Source organism: Phocoena phocoena, chromosome 5, assembly GCF_963924675.1.
Source record: "Phocoena phocoena chromosome 5, mPhoPho1.1, whole genome shotgun sequence".
Taxonomy (NCBI): Eukaryota; Metazoa; Chordata; class Mammalia; order Artiodactyla; family Phocoenidae; genus Phocoena; species Phocoena phocoena.
The window spans coordinates 48,796,454-48,822,089 of NC_089223.1; the positions used below are offsets into that span (position 1 = coordinate 48,796,454).

At 34.8% G+C, this 25,636-nt stretch overlaps 1 protein-coding gene across 3 annotated transcripts in view; it reads left to right on the forward strand.

The window, feature by feature from the left end:
• The window catches only part of ANKRD17 (ankyrin repeat domain 17), a 159,346-nt gene that overhangs the window by 72,762 nt on the left and 60,948 nt on the right, over window positions 1-25,636 (forward strand). For 2 of the 3 annotated variants that reach the window (XM_065877898.1, XM_065877899.1), the window contains exons 3-15: window positions 4,851-5,007; window positions 8,189-8,336; window positions 8,583-8,730; window positions 9,895-10,128; window positions 13,290-13,384; window positions 15,324-15,561; window positions 16,917-17,108; window positions 17,490-17,599; window positions 19,776-19,863; window positions 21,175-21,302; window positions 21,555-21,698; window positions 22,238-22,340; window positions 23,834-24,586. In XM_065877898.1, coding sequence (XP_065733970.1) covers window positions 4,851-5,007; window positions 8,189-8,336; window positions 8,583-8,730; window positions 9,895-10,128; window positions 13,290-13,384; window positions 15,324-15,561; window positions 16,917-17,108; window positions 17,490-17,599; window positions 19,776-19,863; window positions 21,175-21,302; window positions 21,555-21,698; window positions 22,238-22,340; window positions 23,834-24,586 — 2,538 coding nt within the window. The remainder of the gene's footprint in view (window positions 1-4,850; window positions 5,008-8,188; window positions 8,337-8,582; window positions 8,731-9,894; window positions 10,129-13,289; window positions 13,385-15,323; window positions 15,562-16,916; window positions 17,109-17,489; window positions 17,600-19,775; window positions 19,864-21,174; window positions 21,303-21,554; window positions 21,699-22,237; window positions 22,341-23,833; window positions 24,587-25,636) is intronic. The other variant, XM_065877900.1, reaches the window with a different exon arrangement.

Below are 25,636 nucleotides of genomic sequence, written 5' to 3' on the forward strand. Positions count from 1 at the left end.
GCGGATTCTTAACCACTGTGCCACCAGGGAAGTCCAAACAGAGACTTCTTATACAGTTAGTTTTCATTAGTCCTGAATTCCATCTTTGAAAATTCACCTACTTTATAAAACATATTTATACCCCCAAATTATAGTGCTTTCTCAGTCTTTCATAGAAATGCACAGAATGGTGAAAATTTTGAGTTGTTCTGAGTGCATGTTTTCCGCTGAGGTGATGCTCTCTGCCTTCTTGTTTCAGCTCTCATACTGTAAACAAGTGTCCTTTCCATGGTATACTTAGTGCCACATTTTCCACATTTTTGTGCCTTTTGTTGGTGATTTCAAATGGCACCCAAGTATAATGCCTAAGTGCTATCTAGTGTTCCTAAATGTGAGAAGGCTGTGATATGCCTTTTGTAGAATATACGTGTATTATTAGATAAGCCTTTTCAGCATGAGTTATAGTGCTGTTGGCTGTGAGTTCAATGTTAATAAATCAAGTATAATATATTAAATAAGATTGTATTTAAATAAACACACACATAAAACAAGCTTATGTATTGACTGGTTAATGCAAATGCGGTGGCCAGAGACTTCAGGCACCTAGCCCTGTATTTCCCCTTGGAGCAGTGGTTCAGTATTCATTAGTTCAGTGTTCCCAGTGACTTTACAGAACATAACTACCATGAATAATAAGAATTGACTGTGTATAATTCCCTCCACTTTTTTGTCACAGATTGTCTTTTAAAACCTTGTAAAGTGAATCATCATTATATTTTTGTAAAGTGGATCATCATTATATTGTCTTCATAAGAAGTGTTTTAATTAGAGTTTATATACATAACCAAGAGTAAACATCATAATATATAATATGCCTTAAATATAAGGGAATAGTAACTCTAAATCTCTATGATCATTTAAAATAACCATATTTTCTTAACTTTCCTAAAGTGGACATAAATATATGGTGAACATTAATTGTTTATGGCTTGAGCACTCTGAACCAATGCTAGATTTTGTACATTCAATGCATATAAACTGATTTCATTATAGCATAAAACTGACCTATTGCTGTTTGATAATGCTTTCAATAAATATATCATAACACAGCATCTAAATATTTGAAGGACTCATGGTTAAGTTTGATTTGTAAAATTCTAGAATGGATTATTAAGGGAATCTTGACCAAATACAGATGAAAACATAGTAGGGGCACATGCAAGGTTCTTTCCTTGAGTATGGAAAACTGTACAGGGTAGCAGTGATATAATTTAGCATTTGCCTGAAATTTGATGTTGCTTTAGGAGTTTACCTGAGAGAAATGAGGATTGTGAAATTATTTGAAAACATGTCATAAGAGGAACAGGGAATGTTTCTCCTGAAGATGAGAAGACTCAAGTTGAATATAAGGGATATTTGTTTTCTGTGGTTCGAAGAGGCAGAACCAGGCTTAAAGATGCTACATGAAGGTAGATTTCAGCTGAAAGGAGCTACTTTTGGAGGTAGAGTTCCTTTTTATAGGATGCTAATAGTTGCTTCATTTTTCTCACTTCTGTGTTTATTCCCTTTTTTTTTCCATTTTCTTTATAATAGCTAACAATCAAGATGTCAGCTAAGCTGAGTTCTCATCTGTAGGCTGTAGAAGAAAATCCATTTCCAAGTTTATTATTGTTGGCAGCAGAATTTAATTCCTTGGAATTGTGGGACTGAGATCCTGATACTCATACAGACTGTCAGCTGAAACTGCTGTCACCTCTTTGAGGTCGCCCACTTTCCCCCCCATCTTCACATCAGCATGGCATTGTGGAATCATTGTGCTTTGAATCTCTGATTTCCTTTTCTCCAACCAGCCAAAGAAATCTCTTGGTCTTCCTGGGGTCATGTGATAAGGTCAGGCCCACCCAGATAACCTTCTTATCTTCAGGTCAACTATGCTATATAGCATAACCTAATCATGCAGATAAAATCTATCAAATTCACAGTCCCAAAGATTATATAGAGTGTGTACACCAGAGCTGGGTAATCTTGGGAACATTTTAGAATTCCTAGTATACCAGTGATTGGACAGAAGCCTCTCCATTTCTTTGAGAACCCCCAAATGTCAATATCTTTAAGTCTTTTCTCTGTGGCTGTTTAATTTCTTGAGAGACACATCTGCCTGTTTCTGTCTAGTGAATTATAAATGCTGGCTGCCAGCATTTTGGGAGCTGAGAGTAGAAAAGGGGCTAAGGATCTCACTGTTTATCATGCATATGTTCACTTAATCCTCATTTTCAATTTAGTGTTATCTCTTCCTCATCTATACCCAATATCTTCTAGCCCAGGGTCTTTCTGGTTTAGTCTCTTTAGAGAATAATTATCTGGCTGTGCAGTTTGGGATGGAGTCTTAAATGTCTGACTGCTCCTCACAGGTGTTCAGCCAGTCTCTCTGTTTTCCAACCCAAGCCTCACCCCTGAACCTGGAACCTATATATAACTCCTGAGACCTGTTGGGTTGATCACTTTGTTTCTCACTGATTTCTATGTTTCTGCTTATTCTGTTCTGCTGAGTCAGTTAATCTCCTCTTTACTATGTCTTCATGAATATTAGCTTTGATTTACAAATTTCTTCTAGTTTTATCAAAGATGGAGTTCCTGTTGTATTTTAGTTCTCCTTTGAGTAAGTTCTGAGAAGAAAAAAGGGGGAAATAATTGTCTTAAAATCATCTTGAAATCAAAAATCTAGATAATCATTTAGTACACCTTTTCTCTGAAATTATATGGTTCTGTTCAATTGATTAAATGTCATAACTTGGAAAGAATAATTTGGTCATCGTGTATCTTTTCTGTTATTTGATCTTCACTGATTAATATCTGATAATTGAATAAGACCAGTAAAAAAAAATCACCATAATCCAGAGTAGCTAGATAAATTAATTTCCAATCACTGTTTATTTATTTGAAAGGTTACTATGTATTTCTTAGGTTACTTCCTAGTTATTTTTACTAAAATACTTATCTTTACTTATGAAGGTATGAGAAGTTCATAAAAATTTAATATGGAATATTTTATTTTAAATGTTATTTTTTTAAAAAACAGGGATTACTTTCTTCTGATCTGGACATATCCTCTTGTTTAGTTCTTTTTTGTCACTGACAAATAGTTGTTACATAGCCAATCTGAGTTGGCTAAAATATTGGAGCTAATTCTCTCATGTGAGAATGCATCTGTGATATTGGTCTCAATAATGTTAGGATACTTAACTAACCACCGATATCTTATTGAATAAATACTTATTGAATAAATACTACTATAGCATGTTCATGACACAAATTATGCAGTAGGTATCAGTCTTACCAGATTAAGACTGTTTTTATCCTTTGTATGTCTTGATTGTAGCAGACACTAAATTTGACTGCTCTGAACATTTGTTATATCTAAATATCTAAAATCAGAAATGCTTTTTGCAATATTTATTCCGTAAGATGTAATATTTCATATCTTGGATTTTTCAGAAGGAAAAGCAAATGCGTATAAAGTTTTTTTAAAATAAACTTCAAACACAAACTTATATTATTGAGCCCTTCCACTATTAAAAGAAATCTGTACAGATATGTTTATTATCATTTGGGAGATCTTTTTGGTCTTTGTCTTAGTTAGTTTGTTTTAAAACCTTTTTAAAATAGTGTTTCTTAAACATTAATTGCGTTTGAATCACTTGGGGATCTTTTTTTAAAATACAGGTTATTGATCAGTAAATTTTAGGGTCTCAGATTCTGCATTTCTGACAAGCTCCCAAGTGACAGTAATGCTTCTATCAGTAGTTCATGAACCACATGTTGAGTGGCGGGGTTCTGTAATATCCATTGTAACATTAGTTGTTTTATCTTCAAGTTAGAGCAAAGGTTCTTAATCCTGGCTGTGCATCAGAATCTCCTTAGAGCCTTTAAAGTATGTAGATCCCTAGGCCTTCCTTTTACTTACTGAATTATATCTTTAGATATAGGAGAGTTCAGCATCTGTACTTTTGAAAGGCTCCACTGATGGGCAGCCTGGATTGAGCAGCACTGAGTTTAGAATGTTAGAGATCAGCTTGCTTTATAGTGATATGTAGAGTAGCAACAAGTTGTGTTTCATGTACATGTAACACATGATTATGGTAACTAACCATTCCTGCTTTTGAAATTTAAAAAAATTTTGTCTGTTCTGAATATTTTTTAGATATGGTATTTTTAGACATGATTTTGGGTGTATGTAATAAATTGTAGTCGTAATTTGAAGCAAATAGGTACTCATAGATAGGTTATCTTTTATATAGCCTATAATGTCTTATATGGCCATTTTTTGGTCACAAGTGGTAGTAGCCCAACTAAACATTCTTAAATGAAAATGGGCATTTACCAAAGGTATAGGTATGGTGCTGGCTTCTGGCACTACTAGTGTCAATGAGTCAAATATAACTTTATCAGAACTGTCTCCTTCCTATTTCTCTGCTCTCCTCTATGTTGACTTAATTTGGGCAGTCTTTTTCTCTTTGTGGTGATAAAAGTGACCAAATAGCTCATGACTCACGATTTAGCAACCTTTGAGCATAGGTTCTTCGTGCAAACGTATGGCAGAAGTCTGAGTGAGGACACCCGATTGTCCCAGCGTAGACCTACGACCCATTTCTAGAACCAGAGAGTCACAGAGTTGAGCACTTATGGACCACATGGAAGGAATAAGACTAATAGAAAATTGGAGAACAGTGATTTCCCAGAAGATTCTGGCCAGGCAATATATATGTCCAGTGTATCATTTGGAGTTTAACATAAATAGAGTTAAGTAACTTGAATTTTGCTTTGTTTCTCCTTTTGGGTATATCTGAATTGGTGTGAAAATAATATAATAGGAATAGGCAAATTATCTACGGCTGATGGTAAAGCCTTTGCAGATCCTGAAGTGCTTCGGAGGTTGACATCATCTGTTAGTTGTGCGTTGGATGAAGCTGCTGCTGCACTTACCCGTATGAGAGCTGAAAGCACAGCAAATGCAGGGCAGTCGGACAAGTAAGTGTATTTCCACTGTGATCAGTATAAAAACATTTTCTTAAAAATAATTAAAATAGCTAACATTTACTGAGCATGTATTTTGTGCCTGGCAGTGTGCTAACCACTTTACCTGTGATATCTTATTTATACTCACAAAAAGCCTTAGGCATGGATTTTGTTTTTATTCCCATTTTACTCATGAAAAGCAGAAAAGAAGTAACTTAAGATTGAATAGGTAACAAGTAGCAGAGGTAGGACGTCAGTGTCTGTCTGACTACAAGGCTGACTTCTTAGCCAATATGTTATAAAAGACCTTTTGCTTATTTAGATTTTGTTTTCTTTTAATGTTTTGGTGACAAAGAAGTAAATGATATCTAATTAGTCATGCCATTTTCTACTTCATGTGCATAGTTCTGACCATTTTAAAGGGCAGGGTTTTTATTTGTTTATTTGTTTTATGAATGTTCAAAAATGTCAGAGATCTAGTTTCCATAACTTGAATGTACGTGAGTTCCAGGGATGTTATTTTTATTTGTCCTATAATTCCTTTTATATAACATTTCACGTTTAGTAAGAACTCAGTAAATATTTTCTGACTTGGCCTTTAAAGTTTTTCTGATGATGTTATGCAATAAAAAACAATCACACCATCTTGTATATAAAACAGTTATGGGTAGTATAATGAAAAATACAATGCCAAGGAAGCAGCTGGAAAAGAACCATTAATACATGTTACTACTGTCTTCACCCTTCCTTTAACTGAAAAGAAGCCATTAAGCCATTTTATTTACAGTTGACTCGAACAACACAGGTCTGAACTGCACAGGTCCACTTACACACAGGGTTTTTTTCTTTCTCTTCTTCTTTCTTTCTTTTTTTTTTTTTCTTTTGGCCACGCCACGTGGCTTGTGGGTCTCAGTTTCCCAACCAGGGATTAAACCCACGCCACAGCAGTGAAAGCCAAAGCCTAACCACTAGACTACCAGGGAGCTCCCAGCACAGGTTTCTTTCAGTAGTGAATACTACATTGCTGCACAGTCTGTGGTTGGTTGAATCCATGGATGCAGAAACATGGATATAGAGATATGGAGGAACTGCATTTATGGAGGGCAGACTCATCAGTTATTTGTAGATTTTCAGCTGAGTGGAGTGTGGTTACCCCTAACCCCTGTGATGTTCAAGGGTAAACTGTATTTTAGCAGTTACCTTTAAATAGTTGAAAAAAATGAGAATACTCTTTTTATATATGAGTTTAGAGAATAAAAAATAGCATTCAAGAATTGTCTTATATAATAGTGTTTTTATGCAACATCTTTTAGTATTAACAAGAATGTGAATTTGCTGTTTCTCTTAACTCTGTTTGTCTTCATTCATCTAAGTTTTCTGTTTTTATTAATTTATTTTACCATCCTTCTCATAGATTGACTCTCCTTCTTTAGTTAACTTCCAGTTCTGTTCCTTAGTTAACGTTCAGTTTTACTAGCCTGTGATATTATTGATATTCTCCAGATATTTTTTAATGTGCCTTCTGGGACTGGCAAGGCACCTTGAAGAGTATATTAAGGCTAGTTCAGCAGGAAATAGGATAGAAAAATAAAGAGTCATAGATTCTTTGGCACTGACACTACTAAAAGTGATCAGCAAAACACTAGGCCATGTTTGTGACAGTCATGTTTGTTCAGCAAAGCTTGAGAAACAGTGGAGCGCGGTGGGTGTTTTGTGACAGTACAGTTAACAAGTAGACAAAATATATAGTATGGCATACAATGATACGATTATGGGCAGAAGAAATTGAATGCGGAAGTGCTAAGGCAGTGTTTGGGGTTAGGGATCATGTTGCACTTTTAATACGGTAGTCAGGGAAACCCTCATTTAAAAGGTGGCTTTTTAGCAAAGACCTGAAATAGATAAGGCAGTGAGCTGCGCCTGGGAGAAGCTTTTTTGTCAGAGGGATAGCAGATACATAAATCTTGGAGTTACAGCTTAATTAGCATTTTTGATGAAAAACGGGAAAGCCAATTTGGCTAAAGCGGAAAGAGTAAGTGAGAATATTAGGTGTTGAAACCAGAGAAGTAAAAGGAGGAGTTTGAGATCCTACCACTGGACAGGTCTTATAAGGATTCTGACTTTTACTGTGGGTAAGATTAAAGGCCAGTGGAGGATTCTGAGCAGAGGAGTGACAGGTCTACTTCCTTTTAAGCAAGATCTCTCTGGCTCCTTCACCGAAAAGAGCCTGAAGGAGAGCAAGGGTAAAAGCAGGGAGACTGCTTAGGAGACTTCACCATAATCTTGGCTAAGGATGATGTTCTTAAAACTGGGTGGTAGTGATAATATAGGTATAGAAAACAGGTTATCCATGGATGATGGCTTTAGTACCTGAAGTGACAGGGCCATGTTTTAAGAGGAGGTTGTAAGAATTGAGGTATATTTGAAATAAAGAGAATATTAATGAAGAGACTCGGAATTAATGTTTTTCTAAGAATGGATTTTAGCCGCAAGTGAAGGAATCTTTAGAAATGTCCATAGTTGAAATTCTTTTGGAAGATTTGCAGGGCAAATGCTTTACTCTAAGTATAATTTTCTGTTGTTCCACCACTTTTTCCACTCTCCTTTTGCTTGAATTAAACCTTTGCCTTACCTGGATATTTTTCATACTTCCCCAAAACGTGATGGCATAAGTAAATACTTCAAAAAAAGAATCTCCTTCTCAGTTATTCATAGATTAGTCAAAATTACATGCTTACAACTTTCCTATCTGATTTCCCTTTACTTGATTGAAGAACTTAGGCATTTATAATTAGTAAAAGTTTTACCCATTTCATTAAACCTTATAAAATTTTTCTAGTGACTAAACAAACAGAAGTGTAATTATAACTTGTATTTCCTTCATGTGATTTTTCTATACAATTTTATGTTTTAAAATTTTGGATTTTTTCCCTACTTATAGTAAATTAGACTTTTTCAGTTACATGACTGAAAACATTTTGTAATGGGGATAATTTTAATTCAGTGACTTTTATATGTAGATTTTAAAAACTCAGTGAACTGAATCATTTAATTTTCTTTTTGTTATGAGTCATATTGAAATAATCATTCTTTTTAGCACTACTGTCCAGATTAATTTGAAAAAATCAACACTTATGCTGGGCAATTTTTTATATTCTTATATCCTGATATTACAATATTCTTCCCCCAATAGCCGCAGTTTGGCAGAAGCCTGTTCAGAAGGAGATGTAAATGCTGTGCGAAAGTTACTCATTGAAGGGCGAAGTGTAAATGAACACACTGAGGAAGGGGAGAGCCTCCTTTGTTTAGCTTGTTCTGCTGGATATTATGAGCTTGCACAGGTTTGTATTATCAAAATAAAGCTCACAGTTTTTTGATTGTTTTGTTTTAATTTGGCCTGTGTATTAAGGGAATAATAAAATAAAATCAACCATCAGGCTCATTTCAAGAAATAGTTTTGTTAGATACATTTTTTTTGTTTATTGGCTCTCTAACATGACTAGGTAGGTGTTAACATAAATATATGTTCAAAAACTTTTGATGAAAATATCATTTTCTAATATCCTTTAAACTTTTTCTTTCATAAGGTTTTGTTGGCAATGCATGCCAATGTGGAAGATAGGGGGATCAAAGGTGACATTACACCTTTAATGGCTGCTGCTAATGGAGGACATGTCAAAATTGTGAAGTTGCTGCTAGCTCATAAAGCTGATGTCAATGCACAGTCTTCAACAGGTTATGCATACTTCTTTTTCAGTTTTAAAATATTAACACCCTCTGATAGTAATTAATTCACATGAAAGTGATCATTAGTGATGCTTTCACAATTATCAGTGCTGCACATTTGTATATATCTGTGCATTAGGCTTAAAGTACATAGAATGTATCTTGAATGAAATTTCTCCTGTTTTGTGTATGAGTGCTATTAACTGGCCTTGGTTCTTTTATATTAAACACTGGCCCAGTTAAAAGGACCATCCTCTTGGAAGTGGAAAGGATGGTCTCCACCTCTCAAACCCAAGTTTCCTATTTATCAGGGGAAAATGGAAGGGAAGATAGGGAGAATAAGAAGGATATGCAACAGAAGGCAGGTCTATCATTGCCTAGTGTTAATAAATTGCGGCCTATAGAAAAAGAAAGTATTATGAAAACATTATGTTACACAAGAGACAATGTTAATCTAAATCAGTTTTTTTTTTCTTTCAAATTTGGGCATAGATGGATTTGTGTAAAAGCTCTAAAATATATGAAAATATATTTTGTGCATTTCCTTCATGCAAGATTTTTAAATTTATTAAATATTTTAAATAATTTTAAAGGTCTGCATGTTCTGGTTTGTGGGGGTTTTAGGAATTCTTATTTTACCCAGAAGTTAACTTTTTTCCCCATGTAACATGGGAGATTTTTATCATTAAGAGGGAATGTTTTTGAAATTATTTTAACTTTGGCCACCAGTTAACTGATGTGTAAAGTTGTGGTGAAAACAGTACGTGATTAAAAGGAACGGTATGAGGTATATCTATATATGATGAATAATTATAATCCAAAGAAAAAATAAAGCTGGGGAACCATTTCTCTGATTAAAGTTAGAATCAGTGTAACTTTTTCCTCATGTGGGAAGTTAGTTTCAGAATTGCTCAGTTCTTTTATAACTCTACAATTGTGATAAGTGTATCTGATTTTCCACATGTGTTTGACCCTGATTTTTAAATGGAAAGAATAGGGAGTTGATTTCAGTAAGATAAAATGTAATGAAGAAAAGAATTATATATATAAGTGTAATAGCTAAATTTATTAAGATTATAGTCTCTCATTTCAGTTTTGTCTTTGATACTAAATAAACCTCTGTTTTATTTTGGTATTTTATGTTAATGTCTTTGTTTTTCTTCATTCAAATAGGCAATACAGCACTTACATATGCTTGTGCTGGAGGTTATGTAGATGTTGTAAAGGTGCTCTTGGAATCCGGTGCTAGTATTGAGGACCATAATGAAAATGGTCATACTCCTCTTATGGAAGCTGGAAGTGCTGGACATGTGGAAGTAGCCAGATTGCTGCTAGAAAATGGGGCTGGCATTAATACGCATTCCAATGAATTTAAAGAGAGTGCCCTTACGTTAGCTTGTTACAAAGGTACAGTAAAGAACTTTTTTTTTAAACAAAGTTTTTAAATTCATGAAATAACAGTTACTTCATATAGAATAGTCACTTAAAATAAAAAATAAAATATGGTAATGGTATAGTACGTTATAAATAAGTGTTTAAAGTGTTTTAGAGTTTAAAAGTTTAATATCTAAAGTTTATATATTAAACTTTTAAAATATACACTCAATATTATAAATATTGTCAGTGAAAAATGACTGTTGATCTGGTTGTTTTATTAGAAACAGTTATTTAATATGCACTGCACTTTTTAATGATTTTGCTTGTCAGAGTATTTTGCCTGGTTTACACAAAAGAATCCTATTGAATCCAGAAGGGTTTAGCCTGTAAATTTAAAGTAAATGCAATAAAAGCTGGAATGAGGGGCTTCCCTGGCAGTCCGGTGGTTAAGACTCCACGCTTCCACTGCAGGCGGCGTGGGTTAGATCCCTGGTAGGGGAACTAAGATCCCACGTGCCGTGCGATATGGCCAGTAAATAAATAAATAAATAAATAGAAGCTAGAATGATTTATTAACAAGAAGGTGCTTAAGCTATTTCTCATGATACCAAGAAGAAAGGAAAAGAATTGAAGAGAAAGGAGGATATATGAAAAGGAAAATAAAAAGTGGTGTGGAGGGAGTTTGTATTCAAAAGAACAATTTTAGAGTATCATTAACAAGTTTAATAAAGTTAGAAGGAAGAGCTGGTTGAAATTGAGAATACCTACCAATATATAGCTGTACAAAGGGGGTACATAGTGTTCTAAATGATGTCAATCAACCTGAAAATATTGATAATAGAGTAAAATATCTTCTTTGGGGGGGGCAAGATAATTGTCTGGAAAGATACTTGGTCCTCAGCTAGTTAATCTAGATTCTAAAAAGACAGCCACAGAGCCAGACATTTTTCAGAATCAACCTTTTTGACAGATAAATTGCTATAAACTAAGAAACATTTTTTTTTTTAAAGAAGATGTTGTGGGTAGGAGTTTATTAATTTATTTTATTTATTTTTGCTGTGTTGGGTCTTTGTTTCTGTGCCAGGACTTTCTCTAGTTATGGTAAGCGGGGGCTACTCTTCATCGCGGTGCGCGGGCCTCTCACTATCGCAGCCTCTCTTGTTGCAGAGCACAGGCTCCAGATGCTCAGGCTCAGTAGTTGTAGCTCACGGACCCAGTTGCTCCGCGGCATGTGGGATCCTCCCAGTCCAGGGCTCAAAACCGTGTCCCCTGCATTAACAGGCAGATTCTCAACCACTGCGCCACCAGGGAAGCCCTAAACTAAAACTTTTTAAAAAGAAAATTTCATGAAATTTTTTACCTGCATAGCCCATTCACTTCAATGTTTTCTACCGTCTGCAGCTGTGTCATGATTGTATCATAAAATAAGTGATACATTTTTGACCCAGAGGCATCAAGAAAAAGCTCTTGCAAGGCAAGGTATAAAAGTTAAGGAGGAAAAAAAAAGAGTTAAGGAGGCACTCACTCTCGATGGCTGAATCTTCACATACACTAGCTTGTGAGTGAATGTCTCCTTAAATTTTGCACCCAGGGCTTTGATTCCTTCACCCTTGTGTTGGACCTCCTGTTGTTTTGTTTCATTCTATCAGTACTTCAGAGTGGCCAGGATTTTGTGAGGTCTTTTGGAATAACTTCACTTAAAAAACATCGCTAAAATACTCCTTAGACACATAAGTGACTAAAATTTAAGTTAAATGTAAAAATGTGCTCTAAAGGACTTTTGATTTTTTCGTGTTACAGATAATTCAGATTAAGGGTACTTAGGAAGCACAGCTGAGGTCTCTTACTTCTCCAGTTCTGTTCAGTAGTTACGCAGAGGTTGATCTTCATTGGGAGGGGAGAAATTAAGCCTTGGGGCAGCCTCTCCAGGGCAGGCTGATTGGGTGGCTCTGTCTTACCTTTCCATCAAATACTTTTGAACCCGGAACTAGCTCCATTTTACTACTGAGACCCAGCTGGCCAATGAGCTTTGAGATGGGGCTATATATAACTACTCTTCCCTCTCTCCTATGCTTGTAGCCCCACCCTGCTGAGGTTGGGGCTTGCAGGCTTTCCTTAGAGAAACTGGATATAGAACTGAGCTGGTGGAGAACATCTCTACTACTTCCAAGGATCCATGGACACTCTTACTTTCCCCTATTTCTGGTGAGGTCTCTTAGGATACAGATTGACAAGGAGGAGATGGGGAAGGGATAGAATTCAGGCTGAGACTAAACATTGATGTGGATCTTTGGGAAGGGAGAATGACAGAGAGGAAGGAGAGAGAGTTTGTTAGCAAAAACAAGGTATGGCAGGTTCTACACTTATTCACCAGAGTTAATTTTAACTGTTCATGATTCTGCCATCCACTCCTTCCTCCATTTCCAGTTGACTGAAAATTGACTGCAGCTCATTTCCAGATGAAGTTGGAAAAAAATTAGTCACTTTTCTACTGTTTCTTACTTAGTATCTGAAGTCCTTTTTAAAATATAATTTATGTTCATTGTAACTACTCACAAGGTAATCTTTATCTGAACTGAAGCATATGGTTTATTTGAAACTACATAAATATATGTGTGTGTATATATATGTGTGTGTATATATATGTATGTGTATGTATATGTTTATATCTAAATAAATGAATAAATATAAATGGTGTTGTTTCAAGAATATTTTTATATATATGGTTTCCAACTTACAAGCAGGTTGTTCCTAAAATGTCTGTGAGTTAGTTATGGAAGCTTAAAGCTCATTTCCTCATAGAAATAACTTCAATGATGAATATCATCCCAGGCTACTAGTTCACAAAAGCTAATTTAGTCTATAGTATAAATAAAATAACTATGGCATGCCTGGGCCCTAAAAAGGTTGTAGAGGGGATATTCTGGGTGTTGCATTTTAGGGCCACCTTTGCTCACCTACAGCAAGGATTTTAGTAATAGCAGTTTCTAGGGTAACAGGGTAAGGAGTAGAACAGCACAGATCACTTATATAATTTGTGTTGGGCACTTGAGGGTGGCTTGTAGCTAACTTTAGTATTATGGTAATAAATGTATTGCTGTAAGTTAAATACAACTTTTCAAAATATTGTTAATTTTATTTTTGGGGAATAATAAAATATTTTTAAGTAATCTTATAAACTTTTGGTTTAGGACATCTAGAGATGGTGCGATTTCTTTTGGAAGCAGGCGCAGATCAAGAGCATAAAACAGATGAAATGCACACTGCTTTAATGGAGGCTTGCATGGTAAGATTGGTGAAATACATACATGAAATATATTTATATATTAGGTAGAGACAGAGTCAGTGTATAGTGAGTGCCGTTTCCTTGGGTTCAAAGATTCTGTTTATCATGACTTGTGGATCAGAACCTCAGCTATCTGAGTTATAAGAGCCAGTCGTGCAGTATTAACTTCTATCAGAGGTGCTTTCTGAAGTTTTGTAGCACTACCTTCATTTTCTTCGTCTCCCATAGTTATACTGGTTTTATGTAATTGGCACAAAAAGTGACTTTTTAAAAGTTGATCAAGGCTATTAAAAATGAGAACATAATCCACAGAGTATGCACATAATACTAAGTAAAACATGTTCATCAAACCCGTAATTTAAAATTTATGAAAAATTTGAAATTAGAATATTATCTGCATTACATAATTCTCCCTCTGTCATTCTCCTTTCCCAAAGATCCCTTTCCAGAGATTTTCCCTTCCCAAAGATCCTCTATCATGGTCTTTTCTCAGCCCTGAATTCCTTTTTTTAAGAACTTTTTTTTTAATTTGTACTTGAGAATACGTAATAATAGTACTCTTAAACTTTTGTATCTCAGTCTATGACTTGTGGCACAGAAATGAATCAGAATAACATTATAGGCAGATTTATGAGAAAAACACACCAAAGATAAAACAGACCCCAAATTTTAAGTTTCTTGTCTCAACTTCCCTTCAGAGAATGATTATTGAAAGGATGTTAACTTTTAATTACTAATTTAAAAAAAATTAGGTAGCCATTTAAGACTTGAGTTATTTTTTGTTTTTCTAATTGCCATACCAGTGTTTGCTTTAGTAAATTATTCTTTTGATTAAACAAATTTTCTGGGAGGGTTTTGAGTTCCCCATCTGTTAAAATAATATCCTTCTCTAGGGTTGTTGTGAGGATTAAATGACATAATGTGTGTAAGGAACTTAAAACATCCTTGCCACCCCCATTAGAGAAACAAACTATATGTAGATTAAAAAATGAAAGTGGAATATTCTGTAGACCTACTCTACATGCAATATAAGTAAGTGTTATAAGTAGATGAAAGATACTAGTAGGGGCCATACGTTTTGGAGATTTGCTAAGAGACTGAGGTTCTAAACTGGACTTTAAAGGAAATGTAGGAGTTGACTACTTATGGAAGGAGAAAATTCTGAGCTAAAGGAACAGCAAAGTAACCACAGTGATAAGACATTAAAGTTGTGTAATATGGCAAGTACCAAGGCAAAAATGGGCATGACATGTTCAAAAAAAGATGAAATGTCTGTGAGGTAATACAGAAGGAAAAATGTATCAAAGGAAGAAAGAATGGAAAAGTGAGCCTTGGGGTTGCCAATATTTAGGAAAACTGTGAGAAAGGGAGACTGGTAAAGAAGACAGAAGATATTAAGAGAGAACTTCTTTTTCTTTTTCTTAATTTTCACTGGCATTTGATTGTTGAACAACAAAGGAATTACCATGTACATATTGTGTTCCCTTTTCCCATCATGCTCAATTCCCCCACTCCTCTAAAAAGTATTGGATTTTTCTTTCTCTACCTAGCCAAAACTTTGCTTATCCTTAAAGTTTCTATGAAAATCCTACTTTCCCTTTCTAAACTTTATACTTTTAGCATTTAAGCTTATACTATGCAGTGTTGATGTTATCTCACAGTAATCTCTTATGTGCTTACTGTTTTTTTTTTCTGATGGTTAATAAGCTTTTTGATTGAAGATATTTTTCTACATATTTTATATCCTCAATTGCTATTTACTACTAGAGTAAACTGAAGATATGTCTTAATTAATGCTTGCTTACTCACCTGTTAAATGTAGATTTATTAATTCTTATTTGAATTGAGATCAGTAAACTTCATTGTATAGCAATTGAGAAGTATTTTTAAAGATTTTTTAATGGTGCTGATTCAGTTTTTTTAATTGCATTGTAATCAGGATGGCCACGTTGAAGTAGCTAGGTTACTTCTTGACAGTGGTGCCCAAGTGAACATGCCTGCTGATTCATTTGAATCACCATTGACTTTGGCTGCATGTGGTGGGCACGTGGAACTTGCGGCTTTACTTATTGAAAGAGGAGCTAGCCTGGAAGAGGTCAATGATGAAGGTTATACACCATTGATGGAAGCTGCTCGTGAAGGACATGAAGAAATGGTGGCGTTACTTTTAGGCCAAGGTAACCAATACCAATCAAGACACTAACACATAAATGTGTAAAATGTAAGATTATGATTTTATAAAATTGAATTTATTTCATTTTTCTAGTAGATTTGTAATGAGGTGCTATCACAAAAACTAAAGATGAAATATTTTCTTTGAAAACAGCTCTCATACTATACTAAATAAAATCAAATGGACTTCTTTACTATTTAAGAGCTTTCAGAGCCATTTTGTGCTGTGTGAATAAAAATAGAGAGAAGTGGGGGTGGGATAGGGTTGTAGGTTATGTAGGGGCATGTATGAGATTCAGCATTTCTGCAGCTAATATATTGAGAGAATGCCTCTTAGGGCAGAATACCTATTAATAAATATTTGATGTTTCTAGTGTTTCATAAAGTACACTATGGGAAATCTTGCCATAAGGACTAACTTGATGAGAATGCAACAATGCATGTGTAAGAAGCTGTCAAGGAGCTCAGTACACTGTGGGCTTCTCTTTTGGGGAAAGTGAAACAGTTACTTGACTGTATTGAGATACCTTAACTTTAGAAGTAATCTCGCATCTCTATCCATATTGGTAGCCTGGTTTTATATCTCTTTTAGTAGTAAAGGTTTTGTTTGTACAAATTTAGGAGGAATGGCACATTTAAAAAAAACCTTTTACTGAAAGGTAATATTGACTAGAATTTTAAAAGCATAGTTTTTGGAGCAGACTTTCTAGTTTGAATCACAAATCCACTGCTTGCCGATTTTGTAACTTTAGGCAAGTTTCTAACCTTCTGTGCCTCAATTTTGTTGTCTGTAGGGTTGTTGTGAGAATTTATAGATGTGTTTAAAGCTTTTAGAACACTTTGTCATATAGTGTCTGTTAAGTGTTAACTGTGGTGATGGTGGTTGTAGTGATGATGATAATGTTGTTGTGACCTTGGGCAACTTAGTTAATCTCAATTTCCTTAGCTGTAAAAATGGAGCTAACAATAATATGTAAAATGCTTTATTACCTGACAAATAACAGCATATGAAATATTATCTATTATTATTTTCATCAACATCTTTTATCATCATTATTTTGAACCTTTATAACTAGGGGATGTGGTTTATTTTCTAAGGCCTTAAATCACATGACTTGTACCTTCTAGCTAAATAAATCTTATTCCAGCAGTGTACGTCAAATATGGACTAGTGGATGTGGTTTTGATAGTTTTCTTTATTTTTAACTGCCTCCTAGAATAGGGGAGAGGTACTTCATCATTTAGTAAATTAATATAAATGTTCATTTTTGAAGTATAGTTTACTAGGAAATAATCATGTTTTGCTTATCTCTGGAATAAGTTAATGACTTTCTTTAAATAATTAGAATCTTTATTTTAGGAGCAAATATCAATGCACAGACAGAAGAAACTCAAGAAACTGCCTTGACTTTGGCTTGCTGTGGAGGCTTTCTGGAAGTGGCAGACTTTCTAATTAAGGCAGGAGCTGATATAGAACTAGGGTGTTCTACCCCTTTAATGGAAGCTGCTCAAGAGGGTCATTTGGAGTTAGTTAAATACTTATTAGCTGCAGGTAGGCATTTTTGCATTTGGGAGTTTTTTTACATGATTTATTTAAGTAAAAATATTGCAATGCAAATAGCTTTTTTTTTGATGTATGATGCACTGAATGTGTATAGAAAAATAATGTGATAAATTTTTTAGTGTATTTTGAATAAATAATTTACCTTATTGCTGTTTGAAATATCTGCAGTTTTAATTTTAAGCAGTAATCTATTTCTAATTTTTTTTCTTTTTTGCTTTTAAAGATGCTGACAGTATTCTCTATTTCTAGAAATGGATAAGGCTGTTTTGTCTAATTTGAGGAGATATGGCTTATCTAGAAGAAATTTCAGTATCCACATTTGTGTCTTATGATTCTTTTATTAAGGCTGTGTATCTAACACTACTGCAGGAGCTAATGTTCATGCAACAACAGCAACAGGGGATACAGCACTAACATACGCCTGTGAAAATGGTCATACCGATGTAGCCGATGTCTTACTTCAGGCAGGAGCAGATCTGGTAAGCTATGTCACTTTCTAAATCTTAATATTTAAAGCTAAGACGAGAAATTAATTGAAAGGAGATTATAGACAAAAGGTATTTCTTTACTTCTGATTTTATGTTGGCCTTTTTGCCATTCTTTATCTCATTTAGTCATATTTTTTTCCTATGCTGTTTGATGTCCATTCTTATTTTCCTTGTTAGCAGGACTATCCAGTCTACTACTCCTTTTCCCCTACAAAAAAGGGAAAATTTTGTGTTTGATATGTTAATAATTAATACAGATCTTCTCTTAAGTACTTAGCTATTTTTAGAAGCTTTTCTGATCTGTCATAAAAAGGCAAATATGGCTTAGAGGCATTTCACTGTAGTTTAGGAAATAAATTGTACCTATACCATTCAAAGCATTATTAAGTAACGGAGTTAAAAAGATAAGTATTCAGTAAATAATATTTTCCCTCAAATAACTTTTTATTTAGTGAGAAGGATGAAATACTGAGGTCATTTTTTAAAATATTTATTTATTTATTTTGGGCCACATTGGGTCTTCGTTGCTGCACACAGGCTTTCTCTAGTTGCAGCGAGTGGGGGTTACTCTTCGTTGTGGTGCGCGGTCTTCTCATTGCAGTGGCTTCTCTTTTTGCTGAGCACAGGCTCTAGGTGCATGGGCTTCAGTAGTTGTGGCACTCAGGCTCAGTAGTTGTGGCGCACGGGCTTAGTTGCTCCATGGCATGTGGGATCTTCCTGGACCAGGGCTCGAACCCATTTCCCCTGCATTGGCAAGCAGATTCTTAACCACTGTGCCACCAGCGAAGTCCCTACTGAGATCATTTTAAGGTAGATTACAAAGAGATGTCATAGGGAAAGGACAGACAGTAAAAAAGCTCAGAAGAGGTGAAGACGTCATCTGAGATGTTATGTTTGGGGCTGGGTAAGGTTTAGAAAGGTAGATACTGCGCTGTTGTTACAAAAGAGATACTCCAGTTGGAAGAAATAGTATGAGTACAGCCTGAGAGGTAGGGAAGAAAAAAGCAATTGTGTGTGGGGAAAATAGTCATTCTTCCAGTTTAGCCTGTGAGGGAGTAAGAAAGGTAGGTTTTAGTTAAAACATAAGCACCCGTGTGTTCATGGGGCTGAGATTAATAAGCAAATGTGTTTTCCTGTAGAAGTTCATAGTTTATGACAGAAACTCACATGCAGGCAGAAACAGGCTCCTCAGTTAACTGATTTCTTAACTTAAACTTTACTTAACTTCTCTTTCCTCATTTATGAAAGGAGAGGGTTAAATTAGATTACTATTGTGGCCTCCTTCAGCTCTGTGTTGGTACAACTCTTGGAGAACTTATGACGCACATTATATTCTAGCTAGTCATGCATATATTCTTCTTATTAGGTTTTGAGCTTCTTCAGCTTAGGAACTAAATTTCCAGTGTTTACTACAGTGACTGTGAAACATACAGCAATGTAATCTTGCTTAGTTAATTGCAATGAAAACAACTTAGTGTATGACTTAAGAGAAGAATCATCAGATGTAAGTGTAAAAAATATTGGCATGTAAAATGCTTTATAAAAGGTGTTTTTTTCTCAAACCTTTATACTGTTAAGATCTGAAAATTTTTCCTGTGCTGATATTCTGAATTGCAAAAATGCAGCTGGTTCTCCATCCTTTTGAAGCCCAGAAATCTCTAGTAATATCTTATAATTGATGGTATTAAATATCACTAGCCTTGTTATTTTTATGTAAGGTAAAATAGAGATAATGGGAAGTCTGTAAAGACAGAGAGTGATATACTTAGAGAAATTCATACACGTAGGATACAAACTTATGGAAAGAAAATCACTTGTAGTGGATTAGGATAATGTTGATAATGTTGATTGTTTGGAGAGGGCTGTGCTAGAGTGCCATTCATTGTTCAAGTTCCACAGTCCTTTTTGTAGACAGAAGGAAAAATTACCCAGATGGATTTAGATGAGGGTGTAACAATCACATGAATATAACCCCATTTCCATAGAACATGTTTCCAATTTGAGATTGTTTAAATTAAAGAATGTATTCCTAGATTTACTTCAAAGCATGTTATTTAATATATTTAGATTCTGAAATTACTTCAGTTCTCTTCCTTTTGATTTTCATGAAAGGGAATAATTGTTCATTAGAAATTAAATATCAAGTAAGTCTGTGGTTTTTAAACAGGAGCATGAATCTGAAGGTGGAAGAACTCCTTTAATGAAAGCTGCAAGAGCTGGTCATGTTTGTACCGTTCAGTTCCTAATTAGTAAAGGTAGGTTTGTGTAAGGCAGTAATTTTTTTCCACAGGTATCTATCCCCTGCCCTTGGGTATTAAGAGATTTACAGGTAAATAACATTTTGGAGGTGTCACGTGGTGGAGGGATGCTACTGAGATTTTTGTGAGTGGGTAGTTGATAAACACCCTGCAACACATAGAACCATTCCAAACTGTGAAGAGTTCTGATACCGAATACCACCCTTGTTAAAAAACATTTCAATACAGAAAAATTTCTCTAAGTAAAAAACTTTGAGGGTTTAGATACCTTGAAGTCTTTTCTGTTTATGTAATAATATATCTCAAAACCTGGATTTTTATGTTGTTTCTGCCACTGATTAATTTGAAGGCAGGTCACTTTTCTTCTTTATATTTCCTTGGGCCTAAGTTTCCTTCTTTGTAAAATATAGAGAGGTGGTCATAAATATAGCACCCCCCCCAAAAAATCAAAATTGAAATGGAACAAATATGCCAAAAATGCATTTTCATTCATGGTCATTTATTCTACTTTGAATACCAAAATCCTTAATAACAAAGGTAGCCTAAAGTTTGAAATTGTTTGTAGGTAAAGAAAATAAATCAGAAATAACTTACTGGTCAAAGTAGTTTAGGCAATTTGAACACTTCCTTGTGTTATATGTTTATAAATAAGACATAGTATTCTCAAGAATGAAATTATTTTCAGTTATTATCTCCTCTCTTCTTTAATTTTAATGAATCTGATTCCAGTTTCTTCCTGGTATTTTATTTCCATTTCCCACATGCATAGCACAGTGCTCCAAATCAGGGATGAATTCATATTAAGCGGAAAATATACCTGTTTTCATTCTCAGATATTTCCCAATGAAAAAAGATTATACTACTATTACTTACTATTTTTTGTTAATTCCTTCCATATTTGGCCCATAGAGGGCAGTGTGGTTTATTTTTTATTGGTTTTTAGTCATCTTTCCCACTGAAGATATTAAAATATAGATAAATTTTTATATTTTACTTTCTTAAAACAGTGATTATATTAGGAATAATATATACTTTTATCATTATCTTTTAATGGTTCATACTGAAACATTTATGGATGAAATTATATCATGTTTGTCTGGGATTTGTTTTAGAATAATTCAAGATGGGAGAGGAGAATGGATGTGGGTATATGTGAAATGAGATGGCCATGTTTATAATCATTGAAGCTGGGTAATGGGTATGTGGGGCTTCATTATACTGTTCTCTCTACTCTTCGATTTTGAAGTTTACCATAATTTAAGAAACAACACTCTATTAACATGATTTATCATGCCTTGTCTGTTTTAGGAGCAAATGTGAATAGAACCACAGCTAACAATGACCATACTGTACTGTCCCTGGCTTGTGCAGGGGGTCATCTGGCAGTGGTGGAACTACTTTTGGCTCATGGGGCAGATCCTACTCACCGTTTAAAAGTATGTAACTCAAATGTTTCAGGTAGCATTGTGAATTAATTTTCACTCTTGAGCATAACAAATTATTATCTATAAGTTCCACTTGTATTGGCATTCTAAATGTGTTCATTTTCTTCTGTTTTTGGAGAAAAGTGTTCTTTACTAAACCTAAAACTTTAATGTGTCTGGGGCCTGTTGGCTATATCTTCCTTAATGTTTCTGTAAATTAACTTTAAAAAAAAATTTTTTCCCCTTCCATATTCACTCTTTTAGGATGGCTCGACTATGTTGATAGAAGCAGCAAAAGGTGGTCATACAAGCGTTGTTTGCTACCTTTTGGACTATCCTAATAACTTGCTTTCAGCCCCTCCACCAGATGTCACTCAGTTAACGCCCCCATCCCACGATTTAAATAGGGTAAGCTTCTAAACTAAAGCATTTTATGTTATATCATCTTTTTCCCATTTTCGGTCATAGCTCAAGATTAAACTAGATTGTTTTTTGTTATAATATGTAGTTCTTTTTATAGATAACATACTTGATATGGTTAATGAACCTCTGATGTAATATTCAGATTCTAGATTGATATGATTTTGCTTTGCTTTCTTACTGTGGCCAGAATAATCTTTTGATTTCAAAGTTCATTAAAAAAATGTCATGGAGGGAATTCCCTGGTGTCCAGTGGTTGGGACTCAGCGCTTTCACTGCTGGGTCCCGGGTTCAATCCTTGGTCGGGGAACTAAGATCCCATCCCGCAAGCTGTGCAGCATGGCCTGAAAAAAAAGAGTCATGGAAAATAATTTGATACCAACACATTTTAAGTAAATATATCGCCTGAGATTGTCATATGAAAAAATATTTCGAATGGATCTTTGTAACTTATTCTTCATTTAAAGCAAATTATGTAATGGAAGGTGTAGGAAAAGCAGATATATAATCAGTTTCATTTGTCTTAGGCTCCTCGTGTACCAGTTCAAGCACTGCCCATGGTTGTCCCACCTCAGGAGCCTGACAAACCACCTGCCAATGTTGCCACTACTCTTCCCATCAGGAATAAAGGTCAGTTATACTTCTAAAGACTTAACAAGTTGTCCAAGTAAAAATGATAAGATTGCAAAAAAAAACCAAAAACTGGCCATTTAAAATTATTATTCCACAAAAAATGAATTTTACTAGGTCGGCATAATTGAAGATTTTTTTTTTAACAATGAAAAAAGCATGTTATTGGGAGAGAACATAGTTAAGAACACTAATTTGTGCTGGAATCAGAAGTATTAGCAGTAGAAATTCAGATGCTCATCTTTGATGCAATTCTGATTATCCATGATTTCCTCTAATAACTAGTCATTTCTATTCATGTTAAAATGTTAGGCTGCGTATAATTGGGTGACATTTTTGTAAATTACTAAAATTTCTGTAGTGATATGAGGCATAAGATTAATAAGCTAGATCAAAATTAAATTTTATTTTAGAATAACTTGTTTTAATATAGATTTTATATCTGGAATACCTTTTCTCAACCAAGAATTCAAAGTTACTTCAGATACGGTTATTTGTTGCTCTAGAACTCTGAGGTCCATATTTGGTTTGTGGAAGTTACATCATGCATGTTCGTAAGTTATGTCCCAAAAGATTACAGCTACCAGTTTTAATCAGTTTTTCCTTTTAGAAAGTTTTACCTGAGGAACCAATGTGGTTTTAATTTTTTGGTTTTTGGCTACCTATATTATTTTACCAACAAGAATACTAAGTATTTCCACCAGTTCTTTTCAATCACCACTACCAATCTAGAGCCTTGGCACCTTTTTCAGTTGGTATAGCAAGCAAATGATTGCTATACCGATAGCCAGATATGTTTATTCACCTGGCTGTCAGAAGATACAGTGGATGTCATAGTTCAGCATCTTTTCTTCCAGGGAAACTGAATCCCATTTCTCTACTGGCCAGGTAGCTTTGTGAATATGTGAATTTCTATCTTACCTTTATCAGTCTTGGAGATGGTAGGCCCCAACAAAGACATATATTTTAGTTGGATTTTAATTTCCTGGTACTTCTCAGTGGTTTGAGTACTCTTTGTGTGTATGTGTGTGTGTTTAAAAGGCACAGACTATTAAATGTAGAAAAACCTTGACTTAGAGGTTTAAGTGTTCCCTACATCTTAATAATTTAGCATTATTTTTCTGTTCTTATGATAAGTTTTTACATCTTTATGACCAGATGAGGTATCTATCTACACATAGCCTTAGATTTTACTTTAATTGTACCACTTAGATATCACAAACCTGCATCCCTCTATTGTCTAATTTTAACCATGTGATATTTTAAAATTCTGAAATTAATTTCCCAAAGATTACTCTATGCACATAAAATACATACATTTTATATTTATGATAAAGAAGGTGGATTTGTTTTTAACTCCTTAACAGTGCATTTTCACCTTCTATGGATATATTAACTTGGTGCATAACTGTTGGCACTAAACCTCCCAACAGTAACTCTGTAATGAGGATGCCATTCATGTGCACTTCTGAGGGGGTTTCTTTTTCACACAGCTGCTTCTAAACAAAAGTCCAGCAGCCATTTGCCAGCAAACAGCCAGGATGTACAGGGTTACATCACCAATCAGTCTCCAGAGAGCATTGTAGAAGAGGCTCAGGGAAAGTTAACAGAACTGGAACAGAGGATAAAAGAAGCCATAGAAAAGAATGCACAGCTGCAGTCCTTGGAACTGGCTCATGCTGACCAACTTACCAAGGAGAAGATCGAGGAGCTGAACAAAACAAGGGAGGAACAAATTCAGAAGAAACAAAAGATTTTGGAGGAACTACAGAAAGTAGAACGAGAATTACAACTGAAAACTCAGCAGCAGCTAAAAAAGCAGTATCTAGAGGTTAAAGCTCAAAGAATTCAACTTCAGCAGCAGCAGCAACAGTCTTGCCAACATCTGGGACTGCTAACTCCTGTTGGGGTTGGAGAACAGCTTTCCGAGGGAGACTATGCACGGTTACAGCAAGTGGATCCCGTTTTGCTTAAAGATGAACCCCAGCAAACTGCTGCTCAGATGGGTTTTGCACCAGTCCAGCCTCTGGCCATGCCTCAAGCTTTGCCTCTGGCGGCAGGTCCCTTGCCTCCAGGGTCCATCGCAAATCTTACAGAACTGCAAGGAGTGATAGTTGGACAGCCAGTACTGGGCCAAGCACAGTTGGCAGGGCTGGGGCAAGGAATTCTGACAGAAACACAACAAGGGTTAATGGTAGCCAGCCCTGCTCAGACCCTCAATGACACGCTGGATGACATCATGGCAGGTGGGTTATATTGTTATGAGCAGGTATCAAATATGATTTGCTTAAGGCGAGTAAGAGTGTGCCAGAATTTTTTGCCGTTACCCAACTTGAGAACTATTTCTGGACTCTTGAACCATGTATATCTTTAGAAATATTAGTTCAATCTCAGACGTTCTCAGATGGATACAGGTCAAATTAAAGATTAGCTTATTCAATGCAAGTGGCTGAAACTTTCTGACTTAGGTGGGTAGGCTGGGAATCTAGGTTTTTCGGTAGTCAGGTTGATGTTTGATTTTTTTGTTTGTTTTTGGTTTTGTTTTTTCTCTTTAAGTTCAGAATACTGATAAAATTTTGGCTTTTTTGCTTCTGTATTCACACCAGTAAACTGGGAAATTGATAGAAGTTGAAGTGCAAAACTAGTAGTATATATCAGAAAGCTTATTTGTGAACAGAAATACTTTATATCCTAATGGATCAGACTTCAAACCTGATGGATATTAAAAAAAAAAAAAGTAAATACTTTTACAACAATAATAAAGTACCAAACCAAATAAGGTTTGATTATACTGTATGTCAGTGATTTATCCCCTGTGAATGTTCATGTGTAGTTTCTTTCTAATTGTATTATGAGCAGGTGTGGTCCCTTGATAGTATCATAAATGATATATCTTTAAATGGGTAGGCAGAGAAATTTTTTTCCATTTTAATCAGATTCATTGGCAAAAAGAAATATTTTAGGGGTTGTTTTAATGGTTCTAGTTTGGGGTACTTAGTTTTTGTGAGTTCTGTAACAAAGTAGTAGAATGAGATTTTACAGGATTATAAGCCATAAGAGTACTGTACTGAAAAGAATAATTTTCTTCACTTAAAAAAAAAGTAAAGAAAAAAAACAGAAAAAGAAGGAACAGGGGAAAACAAAGGGAGTAAATAGGTGAATTTTGATAATTTTCATCTGCTCTCTTCCCCCCTTTTAATTCTTTGGTCTATACTTAAAGGATGATTAAATTTTTTCTAATTTTGAAACTATGTTTAAGTAGCATTATATATTATGATGAGATTATACATAATTTA